Consider the following 19,268-nt stretch of genomic DNA (forward strand, 5'->3'; position numbering starts at 1 on the left):
CTCTCTTTTACTTTTTTTCTCTATTCAGCTCTCTTCTTTTTTCATTTTCCACTTTGTTCTCCTTTTACTTAATTCATCTAATATAATTTTTCTTAATCTCATCTTCATTACTATGGAACGGAAGAAGTAATTTATAATATCTCATCTTAACGATAGCTGAAGAAAAGAATATATATGTCCTAGAATTGACATTCGAATACAGTTGTAGGCCCCATAAATAAATGGTGCATCAGCCGTGATAATTACTTCCTCAGTCCCATAGAGATTTGTCTCATTTTTTCATTTTGGTCTGTCTCATAAAGTTTGTTCCATTTCATTTAGATTATTTTTAGTAGTAGACATTATATTTCACTAATTCATTTTTACTTATATTTTATTATAAAACTAATATATAAAGTAGGACTCACATTACACTAATTTTTTCAACTCATTTTTCATTACATTTTATAAAATTCGTGCCCAGTCAAAGTGGGACAATCTTTGTGGGATGGACGGAGTAATTTCCTTTTCGTGACTGAAACCTTTAAAATATTACTCCTACTCTACAATTAAAATAAGGCGGTCGTGCATACACGAAAGAACAGTATTAATAGTTGGGAAAGGGATCTCGAGTGGGCAGTTGGACGAAATGGATTCAGCTTCTTCCACGACTCCCCTTCTCGACAGAAACTCTCCGGGGGAGGAGGGGCTGCTGAGCAAGGTTATCGATGTTGCGGAGGCGAAGGAGCAGGTGGTGTTCGCGCTGCCCATGATTCTTACCAACGCCGCCTTCTACTTCATCCCTCTCGTCTCCGTCATGTTCGCCGGCCACCTCGGTGATCTCGAACTCGCCGCCGCTAATCTCGCCAATTCCTGGGCTGCGGTGACCGGTTTCTCTTTCTTGGTTAGTATTACTTTACTTCATTTGACTCCAATTTGTCTTCAATTACTACAAATTTATTTCGTCATCTTATACGACTTTGTCTCAATCTAATCAACTGGATTGGTGGTGTCAGTGATAAAATGTATATTCTATATATCGTACAAACACTTCATCACGTCAATTGTTGGCCTTTTCTGTTGATGTTATTATGTCATTTTTGACATTGACATTTTATGTTGCTGCTCTCTCTGTTCCACTCTAATTGGAGCATTTTCTTTTCAGCACGAGATTTTATATTGTTATTTGGTGAATTAAAGGTAGAGAATAAGTAAGAGAGAGAAAAAATAGAGAGAGAGAGTAATGTTGCTATTTTTAGAAATGTATCATTGAGAGTGGGACACACTAAAAAGGAAGATGTGTTACTTAGAGTGGGAAAAATAGAGTGTCACTATTATTTTGTCATCTGTTGACATTTTTTGATTCCTGATTTGGAGTTTGTACAATATTTAGAGTTTGCATTTGATTACATCCATATGTTAAAGTATGTTAAATTGAAAAAATGAACACATGATTTGAGCTTCAATTCCCTAGATTCTTTACTAGTATCAACAATCATGTTTACCGATCATTTTAGAGAATTACTGTGCTTTGGTGTAGGTTGGGTTGAGTGGTTCCCTTGAAACCCTCTGTGGCCAAGGATTTGGTGCCAAAATGTACAGGATAATGGGAGTTTATCTCCAGACCTCTTGCATTATATCGCTTATCTCCGCTGTCCTCGTGTCTGTTCTGTGGTGGTATTCCGACACTATCCTCATTTTACTACAACAAGATCCTCAAATCGCAAACTCGGCCGGTCTGTATCTCAAGTACTTGATTCCGGGGCTGTTTGCTTATGGATTCTTGCAAAATATGCTTAGGTTTCTTCAGACACAGTCAGTCGTTATCCCACTCGTTGTCTGCTCGGTGGTCCCTCTTGTCCTGCACATTGGTATTGCCTATGCTTTGGTTAATTGGTCCGCCCTCGGATACAAGGGAGCTCCATTGGCAGCTTCCATATCTTTGTGGTTATCATTCTTCATGCTAGCCTGGTACTTGCTTACCGCAAATAAATTCAAATACACGTGGGATGGATTTACTTGGGAGTCTTTAAGTCATATATGGCCAAGCTTGAAGCTTGCTCTGCCTTCTGCAGCAATGGTTTGGTTAGTCGATTTTTCTAGCTTAGAGTATATGTGATTGCTTCGTTTTCCTTTTGTTTCTCTTATGATCGATACTAACATACTATTGAAATCAGTCTGGAATATTGGGCTTTCGAGATTCTTGTTTTATTGGCCGGATTGATGCCAAACCCGGAGGTCACTACTTCGCTCATAGCGATGTGGTAAGTAGTAGTATGATGCGTCAACTTGGTTTATTTGTCTAATTTCAAGGTCGGTACTCATGACTATATATTGATCAGTGTGAACACGGAAGCAATTACGTACATGATTGCTTATGGCCTGAGCGCAGCAGCTAGGTAAGAATAAACAGCCCTAAATTTCTCTGTTTCGTGTAATTTTCCTAGTGCTGAAATTTCTGCTGTTGCAGCACGAGGGTGTCTAACGAGTTGGGCGCTGGACAGCCTGATCGAGCCAGGCAAGCAATGCACGTCACTCTTAAGCTCACTGTTATCCTTGCTCTAGCTGTAGTTTTGGCACTGTCCTTGGGGCATAATCTCTGGGCCAGCGCCTTCACCAGTAGCCCCGTGATAATTCAAGCATTCGCCTCAATGACGCCTTTCCTTGTCTTGTCCATATTGTGTGATTTTGTTCAAGGAATATTATCAGGTTGTGTGTTGTGATTCACCACTAAAGTAGCGATGTTGAGAGATCCGATTAGATTGAAAGATGTTTTTTTGAGTGCAGGGGTAGCACGAGGTTGCGGTTGGCAGCATTTGGTTGTGTATATCAACTTGGGAGGATTCTACTGCATCGGAATGCTTGTCGCCGCTTTTCTTGCATTCAAGACTACACTCCGTGCCAAGGTACGTACGCTTTCTTGCTATGTTTAGAAACGAATAGAAAGGTGCGGACGACCTCTTTTTATCGTCCGCACGGTACACTCATATGAGTTTTTATCATTACTAAAAATTGAAACTTGAACTAAGAAGCATAAAATCTGTTTTTTTTTTTGTGGCACAGGGATTATGGATTGGGTTGATATGTGGTTTGACTGCACAAACAATTGGCCTTTTTCTGCTGTCCAAGTTTACGAAGTGGAAGAAGATAGAGATGGCTCAAGATACATCACTCAAGCCCAATGTGTGACTAATGTAATCTTCTATATTCATATTAATTATGCGATTATTTTTGGATGATGCAATAATTTGCACTTGGCTATGGCCTGGAATATTTAAAATTTTCAACGTAATTTTATAGCTGCATATTTTATGAAAATTATATGCGTATATCATAACTAGTTAAAAATAACTCTAATTATGTTTGTAAATTATAACTCACATCTTCTACACACACTTAACTAGGGGGTGATTCATCAATCAATTTGGTTATAACTGAACCAAATTAATAAGTTAATCGAATTATAAATCATTCCATCCTACAATCAAACTTAAACTGAACTCTGCTTCAATTAATCGATTAACTAATTGGTTTACCGAAAATTATTGAATTCATTCATAAATACATTGGGCCTTTTTTTATAGAATGACCATATGCTTTGCTCAAAAATATACTCCCTTCGTCCTAGAAAGGTTGTCCCAGTTTATTTTCTGCACTCGTTTAGTAAAAATAATAATAAATAGGTAAAGTTGAAAGAGAGTAAAATAAAAGAAAGAATAATGTAGGTAAGACAATTCTCTACATTATTCTCTCTTTTACTTTAATTTCTCTCTACTTTAACTATTTATTATTATTTTTGCAAAACGAGTGTGAAAAAGGAAATTGTACAATCTTTCTGGGACGGAGGGACTAATTATCTTCCTCCTATTTCCTCTCTGCTAGTTTGGGAGAGACAAATAGATGTAAAAGTTCATCTATTGCTCAAGCATGAACATGGATGATTATTATTCACACGAAGAAAAGAAAACAATAATATACAATGAAATGACAAGGTTGAAAAAGAAGAAAAGAAAGAAAGATACTCCATGATATAACACAAAGAGAAAACGAGAAGAGGCAGACGGAAGAGCCATCAGTCAAACTACTAGACTTTGAGGTAAGGAGGCGACGTAACAACTAATTAAGCTACACACATAATTTTTACATACTTACCCTGACAACTAAAAATAGTCTCATTTTGAGACGTGCACAAAAAAATAATCTTATTGTACTTTTTTTTATGCTATCCAAGTTTACAAAGTGAAACAAGATAGAGATGGCTCAAGATACGTCTCTAACCCAAAATGTATAGCTAATATCTTCTATTTTTATACTGTTTATGCAATCATTTTTGGATGATGTATTTCTCACCAAGCTAAAACTTTTGCCACATCTTCATTTTCTTATTTTTCTGTCCTAAACCACAACTCCTACAATAGCAAGCCTCTTCTGATGTGAATCCGGGTGTCCTAGAGAATAATCGAAGAATCGGATTTGAGGACAAATCCTTTCACAAAGAAGGAGAGGATGATGTGAATCCCGGTATTCACAATAATAGGATGCAACGACATCGAGGGCCATGGGTTGATTGGGGTCCGAAAAGAAGGTGGAGATATGGCAAGGAGCCAAGCCGGATTCGAAGGTCTGACTCAAACCAGAATTTACCTATCAAAATGATGTCCAAATGTTGTTCTAAGACCACCATTATCTTCATCGTCAAAAGAGCTTCGCGTGAGTACCTTACACGCCTCAATCGGAGCTCGGATGAGGAAGTTATGGCCGTTTGACGAAAGTCGCGCAGAGCTACCAAAAATGCCCGGCCACAGAGAAAACGCCCGGGCAAGGCCCCAAAACGCCCGGGCCGGGCGTTTTGCCCGAAAATGCCATTTTTTAAGATTTTAAAGACTATTTTCCCTATTACTTTGGTTTTAGTATAAATACTCTTTTGTAGGGTTTCATTCTCAGCTTTTGAATATTTGTAAGAGACAATTTCTCCATATTTGAGAGCTCACCTTCTTCATCTTTTGAAGACTTATCAAATTCCTTCGGGTTGCATTCGATCTTTTGCCGGGCTAAGGTTGATTGTAAAGGTATGCTTGCTAGTTCTTGTGTTGCTAGTTTGTGGAGCCATTAGGTGTTTGTATGTGAAAGTGCCTTTGGGATTTCTTTCTTGTTCTTCACCTAAATCATAACACTAATCCATCATCTATCCTTTTATCCATTTTTCTTGTTCCATTTCTTGGTTTATCTTGTTTATTCGTTGGGTTTATTTACAAGAACAAGTCCGGGGCAAGTTCATGAGTCTTCAATCTAGAAGATTCACATTATTTGGTATCAAGAGCCATTGGTTCTTGTTCTTGTAAGAAAAAAAAAAAAAAAAAAAAAAAAAAAAAAAAAAAAAAAAAAAAAAAAAAAAAAAGAGTGAAATTGTTAGAAAATTGTCAAAAAAAAAAGAAAAGAGATATCTCCAAATCTATCCATGGGCATTAGCTATAAACTTGCATATGTGTTGTTGGGTACGTTTATGTGAATGTTACAAAGTTGTAGGCCGAAATTACATCAATTGTTGGGTCTATTGTTGTTGGGTGAAATTGTGCACACAAAGTATTTGTTAATTTGTCCCATTGGCTTAGCTCCCTACTTTCACTAATCTTGTGGCTTCTTGGACTAGTTTTCACTTGCCTAGTTGTGTATCTTGTTTGTGCTATTTGTGCAACCCTTGGGATTACATCACCGAGAGCAAGTGAAGGAGAGTATCTAGCCACTAAATCTCTAAACCTTCCGAGAGACATTGGGTGTGAGTTTGGGGAATTGGGGACATACTTTGTGGGTTGGGAAGTGAGCTCCTCACTAAAGTCTCCATTCTTGGGTGTGTGCGTTGTTTGTGTTATTAACAAAAGGGATGTGTCCCTAGTCCTTTTATCTTCTTTGTAGGTACCGAAAATGTCACCACGTACGAGGATTTCTAAGCACAATTCGCCTAGAAGGGAGGATGGGGACGACATCGCGTCCACATCCGACAACACCCTCAAAGAGATGTTTTCCTCAATCATGAAGGAGATGCGTGATGCGCGGGGAATCATGAATTCTATGCAAGAGGGATTTACGGCATACCATGAGAATATATCCCTCATAAGAGATCGAGTTAGGCATAACCATTCCATAGCACCTAGTGACCGAGAGAGACATGCTAGGAGTGACTACAAGTCAAGGTATCACGATGATGGACTTGATAGAGGGAGTAGAAGGGAGCGAGTACCAAAGTTCCATGGAGAGTCTCACTCTAGGAGGATGAGGGATCATGGTCATCATAAAGTGCATGAGTGGTTAATGGATGAGGAAGTCTCAAGTAAATCAAGGGAGAGCTCAAACCCTCGACATTATGGTGGTGACACAAGACGAAGAAGCATCCCACCAAAGAAGATGGACCTATCTCATCCTAGCTATCATACGAAGGTTTCGTCGTGGTTGTCATCCAACTTCACTACTTCAAAGGGCTTGATTCAAAATAGGTGTGACAATAAAGAGCGTGTCAAGAATATGGTGGATTTTGTTGCCGATGATGATGAAGAAGAGTCTTCCACGGCCGTACATGAAGAAGGCGCACACCCAACTTTTAATGATAGTGTGTCTAGCATAGTGGAAGCCGAAAAAGAGCGTGAGCCATTAAAAGCCCTTCAAGTCTTGAGCATGAAAATGAAGCCAATTGATATTGCAAAAGTAAATGAGCCTTTAAGGAATGATCAAGAGAGAGAAGAAAATATAGAGTGTGAGAAAAGGAAAAAATTGGAGATGCAAAAGCCAAGAGAGAGTGGTGGGGGTGAGTGTCAATCAATGCTTTTAAGAGAGAAAAACCACAAGCATGTGAGAAAAAAAGGTTGCTTGTTAGACTCTAAGATCACCCATGGGAGGGCTCTAAATCACCTTATCCTTTTTGCCCTTGGTGAGAAGAGCGACACTTATTTCACTAACTCTTTCGATTTGTCTTTCATCTTTGATGACTTTGTGATGCAGAAATTGAAAGGTTTGGAATGTGAACCCCGAGTTGAGGAGGCACCGAGTAACTTCTTACCGGTAATGAACTCATGTGAACAAGGCCAAGTTGAACCGCTCCTTATCCAAGGTTCAAGTATTCTAACCTTGACTCGTGCTAAAGATTCAATGAAGCATATAAAGGTTATTAGTGTTGAAAATTCCACGTGGCTTGAAAGTTTTGGCATTGATAATTGGTGTTATATGTGGTGGCATGATCTTGAACTTTTGGGTTCCAAATCTATCTTTGCATTATATGATGACCCTTTCTTGGTAAATTCATACATTGATAGGCATGTCATTGCTCTTATGGATTTTAACTTGAATGTTGGAATGGCTTCCTTGCATACTAAGATGTCTAAGTCTTCTCTTGTTCGTAATTATAAGTTTCATAAATATGTGGATGAGAATAGTAGGACCAAGAGAACTGAAATTGTTGATGACTTTAGAACTTGGTATTCGCTATGTTTTCATTGCAAAATGGTTAGACCCTTCAATGGAATCGGGATGTTCTATGGTCTTTTTGTGAAGGACTTTTCCACTCACATATCTTTTGTGGGTTATGTTGTGATTAAAGTCATAATAATGCATTGTTCTCATGTGTGTGCTCATGTCTTGAAATTGTTAGAGCAATTGCAAGGGACTTATTTCGATAAGTTCCTTATGTTGATTGATGTTATGTTTTACAAGATTCATGTGGTGTTTTACAAGGTTCACATGTCTTGTGTTGAGCATACCCTACATGATATGTATAATAGTTTTTCTTCACATTCTTCTCATAATAATGATCACTTCTTCAAAGTGTTGGAGTTATTAAGTGAACATCATGTTGACAACCTTGATTCTTTACTTGGTATGATTCCTTGTAAGATTCAAGAAAATGATCTTAAGATGGAGGTGTCCTTTGTTCTCATTGCCAAATTTGATTTTGAATGTGATGGTTGGTTCGTTGATTATGATTGTGAGAACCATCTCCTTGTTAGTGAAATGTCTTTTTGGTTCCGAAGTGAAATCAACCTCTTGCACGATACTATGATATTTGATTTGGACTCGCTCGATTTTGTAGGTGAACTTGATCGGGATTTGAGGACAAATCCTTCAAAAGAAGGAGGGGATGATGTGAATCCGGGTGTCCTAGAGAATAATCGAAGAACCGGATTTGAGGACAAATCCTTTCACAAAGAAGGAGAGGATGATGTGAATCCGGGTATTCACAATCATAGGATGCAACGACATCGAGGGCCATGGGTTGATTGGGGTCCGAAAAGAAGGTGGAGATATGGCAAGGAGCCAAGCCGGATTCGAAGGTCTGACTCAAACCAGAATTTACCTATCAAAATGATGTCCAAATGTTGTTCTAAGACTACCATTATCTTCATCGTCAAAAGAGCTTCGCGTGAGTACCTTACACGCCTCAATCGGAGCTCGGATGAGGAAGTTATGGCCGTTTGACGAAAGTCGCGCAGAGCTGCCAAAAATGCCCGGCCACAGAGAAAACGCCCGGGCAAGGCCCCAAAACGCCCGGGCCGGGCGTTTTGCCCGAAAATGCCATTTTTTAAGATTTTAAAGACTATTTTCCCTATTACTTTGGTTTTAGTATAAATACTCTTTTGTAGGGTTTCATTCTCAGCTTTTGAATATTTGTAAGAGACAATTTCTCCATATTTGAGAGCTCACCTTCTTCATCTTTTGAAGACTTATCAAATTCCTTCGGGTTGCATTCGATCTTTTGCCGGGCTAAGGTTGATTGTAAAGGTATGCTTGCTAGTTCTTGTGTTGCTAGTTTGTGGAGCCATTAGGTGTTTGTATGTGAAAGTGCCTTTGGGATTTCTTTCTTGTTCTTCACCTAAATCATAACACTAATCCATCATCTATCCTTTTATCCATTTTTCTTGTTCCATTTCTTGGTTTATCTTGTTTATTCGCTGGGTTTATTTACAAGAACAAGTCCGGGGCAAGTTCATGAGTCTTCAATCTAGAAGATTCACATTATCTTCCCATGCCTCTCTCTCCGCCATAACATTAATTTGCATTTTTTTTTTCCTTTCTAGAATTGAAATACGAGTAAACAACATATAAATTAAAAAGTCTTCGTAGATAACAAAACAGAATTACAACTAGAAATTTTAGTAAAATTAAACCTATTTTTCGATCTTCCTATGGAGTGCACGTAAAAGGTTCTCGTGTACTTGTGTTCCACTTCAGTCATGTTCAACGTATCCTTAGCTTGCGCTTTGTTGTATTGGTAGATTATCACAGTCAAGTTGATGTTATCAAGAGCCTAGCACAAGATTTCCAAAGTTGGGTCGCGTAAGAGTATCCACAAACAATGGTCCGAACTAATGTCCGGACTAGTGGCCAAACTATGGTCCACCACATCAGCATTTCTTAGTCCGAACTAACCTCTTGCAATGGTGCGGACTAGTGTCTGCCCTTTCAATTTTATAATTTAATTTTAATATTTTTGTTTTCAAATAATAAATAGAAAAATATAAAATATAAAAACATAACAAATTAAAAAAAAAACACTTACATTAATTGTAAAAAAAACCTACATTGCTTAATTAAATTTACATTATCATAAAAATATAAACATGATTATAGGAATAAAATATAAACAAAAAAAATCGAATAAAATAAGAAAATACAAGTCAAAATTAAAATCAAAATGTTAGGTATGGGGTTTAAGAGCATCTCCAATGGTCGGCTAGCGATCGGCTAGCCGATTCTTCGCGCTGGCCGATCGGCTAGCCGAACCATTGGAGGCGGCGAGCGGCTAACCGGCGAGCCGATCGGCGTGGGCTGGCCGATTGGTGGGCGGCCGGCTGGTGCGCTGGCCGCCATTGTGGCGGCCCGATCGGCCAGCGCTATTTTTTAATTTTTTTTTTAATTCTTTTTTAATTTTTTTTTAATTCTTTTTTTTTAAATTTTTTTTTAATTTTTTTTTTATAAAATTTGAAAAACTATATAAACGCGATTTTCTCTATCTCTAAATTTCTGTACAAGAGCAACATCTAGCGATGGACAACAACAACTAGCCCAATACAAAATTAAGACCTAAAACAGAAACATGTCATACCGTTCGGCTAGCGGCAAACTATAATGGATTCAAGGCATACTAACATTTTTTAATGTATTTTTTTAATAAATTAGTGAGGAGTAGAGTGGGGCGGTGGCTCGTGTGTGGAAGCCCGGATTTTTTTTTATTATGTAATTTTTTTGATTTTTAGTTAATGTACTTTTTTTAAAAAATAAAATTAATGAATTTTCCCGTATATGTCTCGTAAATTTAATTCGGTAATTTAATCGTGATTTTAATTCCGTAAATGTAGTATATTTCGAATTACTTTTATTGCGACTGGCCTATGGCTGACCTAAATCTGATGTGGCAGGTAGATTTTTTAGTGCTGCTGACGTGGCAGGAGAGAGAATGGTTAGCCTATTGCTGGCCTATGTACCATTGGAGATGCTCTAAATCCACAACCTCTATGATTTTTCAATACACGTTTACTACTAGACTAATAAATTTTGTATCGAAACCAAACAAATTTTTCCATGAAGCAAAAAAAAAACTCTTTTAAGTGTAAAATTAATTGTCCCACATCGAAATCATAAAGAAACTTGGAATTGAAAATATATTTATGAAACAACCATTTATCTCATATCAAAGTAACAATGAAAGTTGAGCTGAATACCTATCTATAAAAGGTTACTTAAGCAATGCAAAACTTCCACATCTAGTGTGAAGGATTATATTCTACAAAATATAATCTTTCACTAATTCACGGATTCGTCTATAATATGGATCGTTGTGAAATTATAATTTTTTTAAGGTTTTTAGCCTATAAATACATGAACTTTGAATTTTTTTTTTATTTTTCCCCAAAACTTTAAAATTTGAATATAAATACATGAACTTTTGATAATTTTGATTTTTTCTCAAAATCTAAAATCAAAACACATGTGGCAAGTTAAAGTCTATGTGGCAATTAAAATTATACCAACATATTTATATTAATTAAAAAATAATAAATTTAAAATCCACATCAGCCATCTTTCACCCTTGCTTTTTTTTTGTCGAGCTCTTCGTCAACGTCAAGGCTCTGCCCGCCGCCGTCGGGATAATGCCAGAGGTGTTCATGTCTCGAGTTCCAACCTGCCGCCTCTCCATCTTGGTGGAAGATTACATCAATGGCGGAAGGTAAAGACGCTCACGTGGTGGACGAGGAACAGCGCCACAGATCGGCTTGTACGGCGGCGATGAGGAGCCATCCGCTGGTGGCAGGGATGAGGATTTGTTTGGAAGGAGAATTTCGAGAAAGGAATCGCGAATGGACTCGATCCGGCGAGAGATCTTCCACCTTTGCACTCAATTCTTCCTCTTCCACGGTGAATTCTTCACGATCCTCTTCGCATCGTCATCCCCATTGCAATGTTGTCGGGGTGCGCGTCGCCGGCGATTGCCATGGCGCACTGCAAGTTGTGGAGGTTTTTGAAGGAGCTTGCGGAGGAGCGTGCAGGAGTTGAGGATGAAGGCGCGAGCTTCGATCTGAACAAGGAGACAACTGTTGGAGATGCACAAGAAAGACTCGGAAGGTGTGGTCGTGCTGATGTGGAATTTAAATTTTTTTATTTTATTAGTTAATATAAATATGTTGGCGTTGTTTTGATTGACACATAAGCTTTATTTTGATTTTGGATATTGGGGAAAAATCAGAAACATTAAAGTTCATGCATATATATTCAAATTATAAAATTTAGGGGAAAAATCAAAATAACCTCAAAGTTCATGTATTTCTAGGTAAATAACCCATTTTTTTATATTAAATAAAAATCATTTTTATAATTAAAAGCTGATTTTTTATCGTTCGGGCCCTCCAGTCGATGCACACGCACCCCTTCGACCGTGGACGAAAGTTCGGGCGTATCGCTCGTCTGTTGCCTCGTCCGTTGGCCTGCAGTTGACAGATAAGGATTTGAGCGAGGAATCTTCCGGATAAAAAAAACATCATTGTGGATAATCTCAAAGATGTGTCCAACTCCTAAAATAGAAAATGACCCATTATAATAAAGGTGTACAACTGTGTATGATGAAAATAAATTCGAGTCCGATAGCAATAATATAAAAGATGAACAATATATACACGTTATTTTAATTATAATTAATATTATTAAAAATAATAATTTATATTTTATAGACGCTATTATCCACTAGTATTATATAAATAAATACTAATAATATAAACCTTGTAATCCACTAATATTATTTCATTATCTTTTCTCTTTTATATCTCTTACAATCTTAGTTACTTACTAATTATGCTTTGAAACAATCCTCGTTTTAAAAGTATTATGCTTTGAAACAATCCTCGTTTTAAAAGGTGTTAGTAGTATTTTCTAAAGGAGGAAGATAGTAAATGCAAACAGAAATTAATAAAATAAAAGATGATTAGTAAAATATTGTGTTCCTCTAATATGATAATGGATAAATTTAATATAAAATTAATAAAATAAAAAAGGATTAGTAAAAATTACTGTTTCCATCAATCAATAATCGTTAAACTTTGACACGACATGATTTTAATAAATGTATAGGTAGTGAATTTAAAAAAATTAGTGAAATGTAAATTTTATTTTTATAATAAAGTATAAACTGAGAAGGACTCAATTGAAAATGAGTTCTATTATCAAAATAGTACTTTTAGGACATCCCATTATAAATGAGACACTTCTTTCTATGGTATAAAAGCAATACTCTACGACTCTATCTTTTCCTAACTTCATTCTTTCTCTTATTTTTTCTTTTTACTTTTTCTCATATTTATTTTATTCTTTTTCTATTTAACCATTAAATACAACTACCTACACATTTATGCAAAAATAAATATGCCACATATAATAAGACGAATAAGTAGATGGAGAACAAGCTATGATAACAGTTAAAAAAGTATAGAAACATAAGCAAAATAAATGTAACGCAATTGTGTTGCATACACGTGTTGACCATTTAGCCATACCACTAATCCATGCAACTAATATCTACTAGCAAGGATGTATACCACTCATTGCAGCAAAAAAGTAATTCATGCAATTAAATTAATATTCTAAGTATAATAAAAATTTAATTAATGAAAAACACTTAATTAATTCTAATATCCATTAAATACTCTACTAATTCTTATTTAAAATAAAAATATTACAAGTGATTCGATGCGTGCTTATAGATAAAAAAAGTGTTATTAGCATTCGGACGAAGTGAGTATATTATTTTGGGACCATTTTGTAGAAGCTTTCTTACCATTACTTGTTAGTACTAGTTTTTTTTTAATCTGCTCGTCAATACTTGTTTAATATTTTAAATTTTTAGAAATGATCTCATGTTCCACTAACTCATTTGCATTCTTTTATTATAAAATTAAATATAAAGGTAGAATTTATATTCTATTAACTTTTCCAATTCATTTTTTATTAAATTTCTTAAAATTTACAAGAAGAATATATAATAAAAATGGTTTTACTTATATTAGTTGCCGAGATAAAAGGTTGAGCACGGTAATAATGAAGTCAAGGTTAGAGCAATCTTTAAAATATATTCCATATAGTTGTAGACTAAATTTGTGTTTAATTATATAGGGTTGAATATTGTAAATTATGAAGCAGAATCTGGTATCGAGTAGATTTTCTTTTACTACAATTAGGCGTGTATAAATTATATTTTTTGTTTCGATGTATTTTCTTTTGTTTTAGGTTTGATTAAAGTAAATAATCGATTTATATTGTGAAACTGGTATAGTTATATGTCATTTGATATTGATTATGGAATATGATATGAATATATAGTTGATATAATAGAAATTATATGAATCATATTATTAAAGAGGATTTGTGATGGTTCTGAATCAAAATTATAGACAAAATTATAGAGAGACCATCAAGTCAAAATACTAAAGATCTATGTGTCAAAATACAGAGGGACATACATGTCAATCATGGAGGGACCTACGGATCAAATTACAGATGGACATTCGGGTCAAAGTTCAGAGGCATATTAAATATCGGGCAGAACCATACTTGATTTGTCACATAATAATAAAAAGAAACAGAGAAACATTATGCATTATATCAAACTATTTATGGTATTTAATGTTTATGGTTATATGTATTGGTGAAAGAATACATTTGATATTTGTGGGATGTGGAATTAAATGTGGAGTTTATATACACTGAATGTGGCTCATATAAACTACTACTCCCTCTGTCCCTACTAAGTTGAGTTAAAACTTTTGGACATATAGATTAAGAAATAGCATTGAAAAGTAGGAGAGATGAATAAAAGAGGAAAGATAAAGAGAGAGTAAAATAGATAGTGGAATAAAGTAAGAATGATATATTCTCGTGGGACAGACTAAAAAGAAAATAGTGCATATTCTTGTGGGACGGGGGGAATAATATATAGAAGGGTGAAAGGATCTCATTATGCTTTAGAATGTTTTGAAATATATACTTGATAAATGTCAGTTTTTGAGTCTATGTGGTTTTTGAGCCTATATGATATGGGTGTCTTGCGTATGTGACACGTGGGTTATTTGTTACCAATTTGGGAATTATGTACTACTTCCGTTCACGAAAAAATATATTAAGTTGCAAATGACACAAGTTTTAATGCATAATTGGTACAGAGAGAGAGAAATGAGGGTTGAAGTAGTGTTAATGGATTGTGGGCTCCATATTTAGAATGATGTGTAGGGTTAATATTTGTTTAAAAGTTTCCATAATTAGAATTGGCCTAATTTTGGTGTACCGCCAAAATGGTAAAATTAGCCTTTTTTTTAATGGACGAAGGTAGTATTAATTTTTTTTAGTTGTACTCCCTATGTCTCTCATCAATTGACACTAATTTCCATTTTTATTCGTCCCCAATTAATTGATATTTTTATTTTTTATCACTTTTGGTGTCAAATCAAACAATGTCGTACCCAAGGAAGAGTTTTTTTTTTTTTTTTTTTTTTTTTTTTTTTTTTTTTTATCTTTGCATTTATGTAATTTTTATTTAGAATTAATACGACCTTGTTTTCAAATTTTAAAAATGATTTTATGAAATTGAGTTGCGGCTGCGGTAGGTTGTAGTGTAGCTTTTGGAGGGTGTAATTTAAAAAACTGACGTGGCAGTTGAAAAATGAATATGTGGCTTCATTCTGACTATATTAATCACGCAAACTAAATGTATGCACGCCCAATGGTTTGGCTATATTAATGGTATATTTGTAGCAAAGTCATCCATATCGAGGTGGGGTAGTTGCTAGTGAGTGTGGTAGGTAGAATTATCAATTGAGAGTATGGATTGTGGACGCGGCGCAGAGAAGCATCCCTTGATTGAAGATAGTAAGACGGCGGAGGAGGATGGCTTCCTCGCTGAGGCCAAGAAGCAGATATCTCTGGCCCTTCCTATCATCTTCACCAATGTCGTCTACTTTTTCATCCCTCTTATCTCCGTCATGTTCGCCGGCCACTTCGGCCACCTCGAGCTCGCCGCGTCCAATCTCGCCAATTCCTGGGCTGCCGCCTCCGGCTTCGACCTCATGGTAAATACTAGGAATTAATTAATTTCATCATCTAATTAAATCATGCCCATCAAATTTATATTTATTACTAATAGGTTGGATTGAGCGGCGCGCTGGAGACGTTGTGCGGCCAGGGATTTGGCGGGAAAATGTACGGGATGCTTGGAGTGTATCTCCAAGCGTCCTGCATCGTCTCCGCGATTTTCTCGACGGCCGTGTCATTTCTGTGGTGGTATTCGGAGGCGATTTTGATCTCGTTGGGGCAGGACGCTGGCATTGCTAGAGAAGCGGGTTTGTATCTGAGGTGGCTCATCCCGGGGCTGTTTGCCCAGGGACTTCTGCAGCATATGTTGAGATTTGTGCAGGCGCAGTCGGTGGTGCCGCCGCTGGTGCTGTGCGCAGGCGTGCCGCTGGTGCTGCATGTTGGCGTTGCCTATACGTTGGTCCACTGGATGGCGCTGGGGTGCAGAGGGGCGGCTGCGGCGGCGTCGGTTTCGCTGTGGGTTTCTGTGGTGATGCTGGGTTTCTATGTGGTTAAGGCAGATAATTTCCGGTTGACGTGGCGGGGGTTTAGCTGGGAGGCCTTGAGGCATGTGGTTTCCTATTTGAAGCTCGCTCTGCCTTCTGCGGCTATGGTCTGGTAAGTCAATTTTTTTTTCTATGGTGTACTTGAATCCGATACCTTTATTTTTTATTTTTTATTTTTTTTTGGTGAAGCAGTTTGGAGTATTGGGCTTTCGAGATTCTTGTGTTGTTGGCTGGTTTGATGCCGGATTCGCAGCTCACTACTTCGCTCATTGCAATGTGGTAAGTGAAGAAATACCTGATTGGAGTAAAAGATTTGGTAGGGTAATCTATGAACAAAAGGTCGTTCTTATTTATAGAATTTCATCTCTAGATGAGTTATCTACTCTACCAAATATGTTTTAGTTTGATTTTGATTTGTTCCTACTAATATGAGGTTGTGTGTGTTAGTGTGAATGCAGAGACGATTTGCTACATGATCTGCTACGGTCTTGGTGCTGCAATCAGGTAGCTCTTCATCAGCATCATCTAATTTATGCATATTTTACTAGTAATAGTGGTGAAATGAATGTTGGGTTATTGCATTTGCAGCACAAGGGTGGCTAATGAGTTGGGAGGTGGGAATCCTGAGGGAGCAAGGCGAGCCATGAGCGTCGCCCTTAAGCTGACGCTAGTGCTGGCACTGTGTGTTGTGTCGGCGCTTGGTTTCGGTCATAATGTGTGGGCTGCCGCTTTCACCAACAGCCCTCTCGTCTTCAACGCCTTCGCCTCCATGGTTCCACTCCTCGTCGCTTCTGTCTTGTGTGATTTTTTTCAAGGAATTTTCTCAGGTTCCATTGTCTCTCCCTCTCTGTTTATATAGAAGTATTTGTTGAAGATATCACACTATATATTATTTAGTGTTTTGTTTGAGTTGCAAATGCAGGGGTAGCAAGGGGATGTGGATGGCAGCACTTGGTTGTATTCATCAATATTGGAAGCTTCTACTTGATTGGCATGCCTCTTGCTATTGTCCTTGCTTTTTACTTTAAACTATATGCCAAGGTAATTAAACATATATAATATCTACTTCTCTATTAGTATTTCTACACTGCCTCCATTTTTCAATTCTACTTGCTCGAATATTGCAGGGATTATGGCTTGGGTTAGCATGTGGTTTGGCAGTCCAAACAATGGGTCTTTTGGTGCTTTCCAAAGTCAATAAATGGACAAGGATAGAGTTTTGTCAAAGTCCATCTTCCAACATTGTTCAACCCTAGGTATAATAAATCACACTGTAACCGATAAATTTACTCAAATAAATAAAAAGAGTTGTGCGCAAATATCAACTTATTGCTCAAATATATGTACTATCTGAATTGATTTTTGGGGCGGCACATGATGAAATAATTACTATAGTACAAGATCTATGATTATTGAAACGAGGTGATTGTGCTCCATGATTATTGAAACCGGTTCTTTTTTTTATCAAATATACTCAATTAGTACTCCTCCGTCCATAATTCATAATCTCATATTGACACTGCATAGATTTTAAGAGATTGTTTGATTTTGTGAAAAAAAATGGAAAAATAAATGAATGAAAAGTGAATCCCACTTTTATATATTGATTTTATGATATATTGATTTTATACTAATTATAATAAGTTAGAGAAATAATGAATCATCTTATCAAAATTAAAAGCAAATGAGATTTTAAATCACATGCATTCCAAAATAAATCACACTGTATTCCAATGCCTATTAGTTTATTCAAATAATTTTAAATAGTGGTATGCAAAAATCAACTTATTGCTCAAATACATGTAACTCAATTAATTTTGTGGAGGCACGTGATGAAAGAATTAATACTATAGTAGCAAGATCCATCATTGTTGAAACAAGGCGGTGATTTTTGTGTACCAAATCCAAATATGTGTTACTCAACTTATTCGAATTGGTGATTAATAATTTGAATATTGTTTCACTAATGGGTCGGTAACCAAAATAGCTTGACAATACCTATAACTTTGTAGCTTAACTCACCCTAAAGCCCAATTTCTATTTTTCTTCATAATTTATTTCATTGAAATTTAAAAGAAAATTTCTCCAGGACCACGTTTTACTCGAAGACACATGCATAATAGTGCACACGTGTCTACGTGAGAAGATCCTCATTTTTAAAATATGGAATACTATTTTGACAATAAAAGTAAAGAACAGATCGAGCTCGTTGAAATTTTGCCTTTCATATCCAAACATGCCTTGTCAACCCAATCCGACTACATTAACTAATGGGCCCTGCTCTATCACCTGCCTACATTCCTAACCCGGCCCACCTTACTTAGCAACCTTTGATTACCTTTATTTCACCTGCTTTTTTAATCCCGTTGTTCTTAATAGGAGTCCCATTTTTTATTTGAGTAACGCTAATAGGAGTCTCGATTCATTTTTACTATAAATGATAATAGGGCTTCATATTTCACTAACTCATTCCACTCATATTACATTTAAAATTAATATATACTCTAGTAGGGGTGTGATCAATTGCTAACTTTCTTAAGTTGCTAATTTGCTAACTCCTCAACGCAATGTATTAAAAATGTCAACACAAAGGCATTAAAATATCAACACATAATTTTGCTGAACTTCAATATAATGTGTTGATATTATGTGCTGACATTTTGATGTCACCGTGTTGACATTTTTAATACAATGTATTGATCAGTTAGCAGAGTTAGCAACTTAAATAGTTAGCAATATAACGCACCCCCCAACTCCAGTATATATAAGTGGACTCATAATCCACTCATAATACATTTGTGGGATGTAGCACCATAAGTGAGTTATTTCACTTTTAAGCAAAAAAATCTTCTCTTATTTTATTTTTTTACCTACTTTATTCTTTTTACTTCTCTACCCCCCTCTCATACCGACTAGAGGGTGTTTCGGAAATTGTCGGACGGGAACCGAACCGCAAAGGTGTTTCGCGGCTTTGGTTCCAAAACCGCCGGTTTCGGTTTCGGATTCAAATCGACGGTTTTTTTACGATTTTTCACAGTTTCAAACTGTCGGATTTCAGCGGTTTTTTGCGGTTCCGGCTCGGTTTTACAGTTTTTCAGTGGTTTTTCGCAGTTTCAGTTTGGAACCGCTCGGAATCAGTTGCTCCGGCACGGTTTCGGTTCGGAAATTTTGGAACTGGAACCGAACCAC

The 19,268-nt window shown here is 36.5% G+C and overlaps 2 protein-coding genes across 3 annotated transcripts; both read left to right on the plus strand.

Moving 5' to 3' along the window:
- Nucleotides 1-548: 548 nt before the first annotated feature.
- LOC125192088 (protein DETOXIFICATION 19-like) lies at nucleotides 549-3,271 on the plus strand. Its single transcript, XM_048089543.1, has 7 exons — nucleotides 549-883; nucleotides 1,520-2,064; nucleotides 2,157-2,243; nucleotides 2,322-2,378; nucleotides 2,450-2,688; nucleotides 2,767-2,885; nucleotides 3,043-3,271. The coding sequence occupies exons 1-7, from the start codon at nucleotides 629-631 to the stop codon at nucleotides 3,166-3,168; spliced, it is 1,428 nt and encodes a 475-aa protein (XP_047945500.1). The 5' UTR covers nucleotides 549-628; the 3' UTR covers nucleotides 3,169-3,271.
- A 12,013-nt stretch (nucleotides 3,272-15,284) lies between these two features.
- On the plus strand, nucleotides 15,285-17,483 carry LOC125193489 (protein DETOXIFICATION 18-like). Of its 2 annotated transcripts, none has more exons than XM_048091283.1 (7): nucleotides 15,285-15,572; nucleotides 15,647-16,191; nucleotides 16,272-16,358; nucleotides 16,527-16,583; nucleotides 16,668-16,906; nucleotides 17,002-17,120; nucleotides 17,207-17,483. In XM_048091283.1, the coding sequence occupies exons 1-7, from the start codon at nucleotides 15,327-15,329 to the stop codon at nucleotides 17,333-17,335; spliced, it is 1,422 nt and encodes a 473-aa protein (XP_047947240.1). In that variant the 5' UTR covers nucleotides 15,285-15,326; the 3' UTR covers nucleotides 17,336-17,483. The 2 variants fall into 2 exon arrangements, with proteins under 2 accessions (XP_047947240.1, XP_047947241.1); XM_048091284.1 differs by having other exon boundaries at nucleotides 16,977-17,120; nucleotides 17,207-17,340.
- The last annotated feature ends 1,785 nt before the right edge of the window (nucleotides 17,484-19,268 follow it).

This window comes from Salvia hispanica, chromosome 6 (assembly GCF_023119035.1).
Source record: "Salvia hispanica cultivar TCC Black 2014 chromosome 6, UniMelb_Shisp_WGS_1.0, whole genome shotgun sequence".
Classification (NCBI taxonomy): domain Eukaryota; kingdom Viridiplantae; phylum Streptophyta; class Magnoliopsida; order Lamiales; family Lamiaceae; genus Salvia; species Salvia hispanica.